Source organism: Priapulus caudatus, unplaced genomic scaffold (genome assembly GCF_000485595.1).
Source record: "Priapulus caudatus unplaced genomic scaffold, Priapulus_caudatus-5.0.1 Scaffold97, whole genome shotgun sequence".
Classification (NCBI taxonomy): Eukaryota; Metazoa; Priapulida; class Priapulimorpha; order Priapulimorphida; family Priapulidae; genus Priapulus; species Priapulus caudatus.
In genome coordinates this window covers 470,882-476,497 of record NW_014577158.1, presented here as the reverse complement: position 1 = coordinate 476,497, position 5,616 = coordinate 470,882, and the positions used below count along the sequence as shown (strand labels likewise).

General features: G+C 45.6%; 1 protein-coding gene across 1 annotated transcript in view; it reads right to left on the bottom strand.

Moving 5' to 3' along the window:
* Nucleotides 1–4,166: 4,166 nt before the first annotated feature.
* The window catches only part of LOC106805049 (zinc finger protein-like 1), a 9,378-nt gene continuing 7,928 nt past the window's right edge, over nt 4,167–5,616 (bottom strand). Inside the window, exons 5-6 of the mRNA XM_014806522.1 lie at nt 5,079–5,211; nt 4,167–4,546 (exon numbers count right to left, since the gene is read on the bottom strand). Of these exons, the coding sequence (XP_014662008.1) occupies nt 4,342–4,546; nt 5,079–5,211 (338 nt within the window). The 3' untranslated portion in view covers nt 4,167–4,341. The remainder of the gene's footprint in view (nt 4,547–5,078; nt 5,212–5,616) is intronic.

The following is a 5,616-nucleotide window of genomic DNA, read 5'->3' as shown; positions in this document are numbered from 1 at the left end:
CTTTTATGTGACATGGCGTCACTCAGAACTATACTATCACACAATGTAGCGGAGCACTCGGAACTTTTACTCTATTTTAACTGCCTCAACCACTATTGCATTATCAGACTATTTTCTTCATGAAAAAGACTGTCTTCAAATACATGTATTTTTGAGTTGACATTACATGCCAATAAAGATTTCAATAAAAATAATAATAAACACGTTGCCGGTTCTTCTATGCTGACTCTTTATTGCCTCGTGTCAGGCAGAACATAACAGGTGAATCACTTAATTCCGTTATTCCGCTTTCGGCGGATGGTATCGCCACGGCCGTCAAGAACAACGGTCGTGACAATGGTTTGCCAACCAACATGACCGTATTTCCGCGAAACTTTTTCACTCCCGAGGCCCACAAAATGATAATTTACTGCCTAAACGACACGCGCACGCGGCTGTGCTGCTACCATACCGTGCGTGGTGCGCGTCCGTTAGGCTTGTGGGGTAGGATGTGTTTGTGTACTGTAAAAACGCTGTATTATTAGCCGTATCCCCACATTTTGTGCTTTGGGGGGACGTGAAAAAGTTGAGGCTGAAAAACACAGCATTTGCCTGGACTTATTCACAGGCACCTGATGCCGTGGGCGATATCTATGCGCGAGGAGGCGGAAGCGGAAATACTGAAGGGGAGAAGTGAAGAGGGGAGAAGAAGGAAATAGGAAAGAAAGGAGTGAGATAGAGACTGAGGAGGGGAGGAAGAGAGTGCAGACAGAGATGGGCACACGATGCCAGTCACCGCGTGACAACGCACGTACGGCCACAAACGGCACGCCACGCAGACGCATGGATGCCACATAACTCCATTCTATACCGGTAGCTTCCTCGCTTCCCATCACCTCTCCCTCCTCCTCGACTCTCAACCTCCCTCGGCTCGGCTCTTCTCTCTCTCTCTCTCCTCTCTTCTCTCTCTCTCGTCTCTCTCTCGCCTCTCTCTCTCTCTCTCATCTCTCTCTCCACTCTCTACTCTCTCTCTCTCCTCTCTGCTATCTCTCTATCTCTCTCCTTCGCACTTTTTCTCTCTTTCTCGGGCGTATATATATACACACATGTATATATTATATTATAATATACTCGGCCTTGCTCCGTTTCTCTTGCCTTGCACGTTCAATTAACTCCCCTCGCGCGGCGGATAGTATGCGCCCAGCGGCATCAGCATCACGGTGAACAAGCTTTGCAGCCAATATGACCGTATTCAGCGAAACATTTTCATCCCGAGCACAAAATCGTGACATGTCACGCCTATAAGACACGCGCCAGCGTGCGTGCGACCAACCTTGCCGTCGTCGCGTCCCGGTTAGGGTGTGGACTTGGGTTGTGGATGTGTTTGTGTGTTTGCGTGACTGTAAAAAACGCGTATTATAGCCGTATCCCCACATTTTGGGCTTTGGGGGGGGGAGGGGGTGTGAAAAAGTTGAGGCTGAAAACCAGCCATTTGCCTGGCTAACTTTTCACCGTGCAACTGATGCCGTGGGCGATACTATCCGCGAGAGGGGGGAGGGGAAGGAAGTGAGAGAGGCGAAGTAAGGAAAGAGGAGAGAAAGGAGGTAGGGAGGAATGCAGACAGAGATGTGCACACGCATGCGCAGTCACACGTGCAGACAAACGCACGTACAGCCCAAACGGCACGCACACACAGTCATGGATGCACCTTCTAATATAGTTACTTCTCTTGCCTTCCCGCTCACCCTCTCCCTCTCCGTGATTCTCACCCTCTCTCTTTCTTTGTCTCTCTCGCAATACTTCTCTTCACGCACACACGCGCGCACGCACACACGGACGCAGACAGAGATGTGCACACGCATGCGCAGTCACACGCGCAGACAAACGCACGTACGGCACAAACGGCACGCACACACAGTCATGGATGCACCTTCTAATATAGTTGCTTCTCTCGCCTTCCCGCTCACCCTCTCTCTCTTTTAGTTTTTATCGAACACTTGGAATAAGGTTGGTCAGATAATCAGCAATGAAAACTTGCTTTTTATTTTAGGTCAAAAATGTAAAATTCCAGGACATTAGACATAAAATTAGGACTTGGACGTATTTCCCAGGCCTTTGAATGACAAAAAGAAAAATCAAGGACTTTCAATGACAAAAGACAGAATTCAAGGACTTTCAAGGGATGTGGTGACCCTGGTTAAGACCCCCTGAACTTTAGATTCACTTCTGATATAACACGCAAATAAAGAAATTAAATATGATAAAACAACTGAAAGTAACAAATGAATACGAACAATTTGTCATACGGGCATTATCGATGATTTATGTACAACACAGCACAGTTAACCAATTTTAATTCACATGTGTATACTACAAGCACACTAATAAGAGGAGTGCCTACACACTTTAGGCATAACAAAGGGCAAAATCACATCAAGACAATAAAACAAGGCTACACACGTCGCTGACCGTTAAATGTAAACCACTTTAATACATAACGAGAATATATTTACAATTACTTTAGCCATATATGGGCAATAATTATTACAAATCTTTCCAATATCACCCACCTTTATATAATTGGACCCAGAGCCACACTGATTAACAAATATGCTTTCATGAGGTGGAGGGTTTGTTTCTCTGTGTATGCTAGGGGCACCCACGAGCGTATTGTAGTCGCAACGATTCGCACACGATTCAAAATTTCGCAGCGAATCTTAATCGCCCGATCACAAAGGGCACACGTAGCGAATTTGAGAGCGCACGCGTACCGCCAACTGCGACGCGAAATCACAATGATACACATGATGCATCACATGATGATCAACAACACGTCGATTGGTTTAGAAAAAATCGAATCGGGCGACAAAAATAGCGAACCGGACACGGGCACACGGACGGCGAATTTGCCAGCGTAAATTAATCGCCGGCCGTAAATAATCGCCCGAAAATATGCTAACATTTTGGCATACGGCATTCGTACGGGCGATTTTAAAATCGCGTCGACTGTGAACGGCACACGGCGAATTTTTCGAGTCGATTTTAAACATTAGCGGCGATCGGTGCGATAAAAATCGCTTGTGTGCCCCTACTTTAGGACGCCACCCCGGTGTGACGGGATACTGGGCGTATTAGAGAAATTTACCCACACCATATAAATTAAACTCTACCCTACTAGAAACACGCCCATCCTTCTTGCTATAATTATGAGAGTATCAAAGTAGGGAAGTAACAAATAGAAAGCCAAAAATAATTTCGGTTCAACATTATTGAATACTTTCGAATATATTAGTCTACGCGTATTAATACGGCTAACGCAGCTCATAGATTAACATAACACTGCACCCGAATTTAATATGCTGATTTCAAACTTTCGATTCAACATTGCCATAAATTCATGTTCTCGACATGACGGGAATCATCTTCCTCATTCTTCTATAGTGAAATCTTCGACCATTCATGTCATTGACTGATGGCTGGATATACAGTAACGTAGGAACACTGCTACTATGCTAATGACACCCTTCATTGGCTTCCACACGTTTTCTCATCGTTCTTACAGAATGAAGCCAACATGGAAAAACTCTAGAAAGCCCTTATCAGTTAGTGTTCACCAAACCTGCCAGAGTGCGACAAGGGATACACCCCCTCCCCCCTAAACATTTCGTTATTCGAGTGAAACCATCACGTAGAAAATGGCATCGTCGCCGATATAAACGACTTTGTTGGATTCGTTCGTGCGCGAATAAATTCAATTGTGACCAATCATAGAATGGTCGTCAACTAACAAGGTGCTCACCGCATTTGTTGAATCACGTAGCTGCACATTGGCGCATCCCCTGTTCGAAATCCACTTCGACATTCTGCAATCAATCTGCCCAAAAACTCATGCCCTTAGAGTCTGCTAGAATGTCTTGAATAGATGACCAAATCGTGCCTAGAGTCCGATAGTATGCCTTGATGAATGAGCCCGTCATGCCCCAGAGTCTGATGGTATGGCCTTGAATAGTATGACCAGTAGACCTGCAAAGGCTGCTAGTAGCACCTTCAACAGCATGACCAGTCATGCCCAGAGTCTGATGGTATGGCCTTGAATAGCATGACCAGTAGACCTGCAATAGGCTGCTTAGTAGCGCCTCCAACGATGACCAGTCATGCCAGAGTTTAATGGCTAGGGCCAGTTGAATAGATGACCAGTAGACCCGCAAAGGCTGCTAGTAGGGCCTCCAACGGATGACCAGTCGTGCCCAGAGTTTGGTAGTATAGGTTCCAAAGAATGACCGGTCATGTCCAGCGTCTGGCAACACGGCCACGAACAGATGACCAAGTCGTGCTGCCGAGTAGAGATCCGCATGCAGGCAGCTAGTTGGGTACGACGTCGGCCACCCTGATGTTTGGATTAGCCATCGGGTCGAGCAGCGGATCGTCGTTGTCCCCCGACCGGCCCAGCCTGTTCATGACGAGCAGCAGCGTTAGCAGCCCCACCATCGCCGCGACGACAATGAACGCAAACTTCTTGTACATGGCGTTCGGGTCCCGGACGTTTCGTCTCGACGTCGAACGAGACCTTGAAGAGAACGAGACGGTATTTCTCACAGATTACGTATTATAACTCGTAACGTAATATCGTAAAAGAAAAGGTTAGAAGAAGGCTGAGAAAGGGTTCGAAATGGTGACGAAGGGTTGGGTGATGATGGTACAGTCTGGCGTGTTAGTGGTCACATCTGTAGAATAGACACCCGTACACAGTTTTTGCGCCTCTCTCATGTGGCAGTTATACAGCGAACCACCTATGTAGAAGGGACACCTGTCTGCAAGGGCTGCTTTTCACGTTTGCCTCAAGTGATCCTTATATATAGGTGTGATTGCAGTACTCTATGTTTCAAGAGACTTCATTACACACAGAAAGTAGGTTACAATGTAGTGCACAATAGTAGACAAAGTAGTGCACATGCATACTGATGCATTTACGCTATGTATAATGACCCCCAAAATTATAGGGCATTACCAAATAACGTGAATAACATCCGTAAGCCGTGACAGAAGAGCAGAGTAGACAATGATTGACACGCGGCAGCCAAATATACGAGCGCACTCACTTGAACCATCTTCCAAACAACTCCATCGCGCTTCTTCTTTTGTACTTGTTGTCATCGACGTCAAACAGTGAGCCCGTTGCCATGGTTTCGTGGCCGGACGTGGAGTCAAACACTCTCCTTGGTGACGAATTCGCTAAAATAAAAAACGAACGTGATTGTTTGTTAGTTTCCCATCAGGGAACAAATGTCTGAGCGAATCCAGTAATCTGAAAAGTGCACCCTATATGACTCTGTAAATCAGTAACTGCAGCTCATTACATAGTCATAATTATTGTAAAGTTAAAAGTGAAATGGAAAACGCAAACGACACACAATCATGCAGTTCTTAACATATCTGCATGGTGCTGCACCCTATCGAGAATAATAATGAGAAACTAAATATAAGTAACAATTTACTGTCATTAATACAGGCAGCTCGTTATTGCTGCATACATGTTATCAGGAGTATATCAATAAGGAGTAAGACAGACTGAAACCGGCAAAATTCAACATTTAGTTGCCTTAGTCTACCTATGATTTATTGTGTTTAACTCGATAA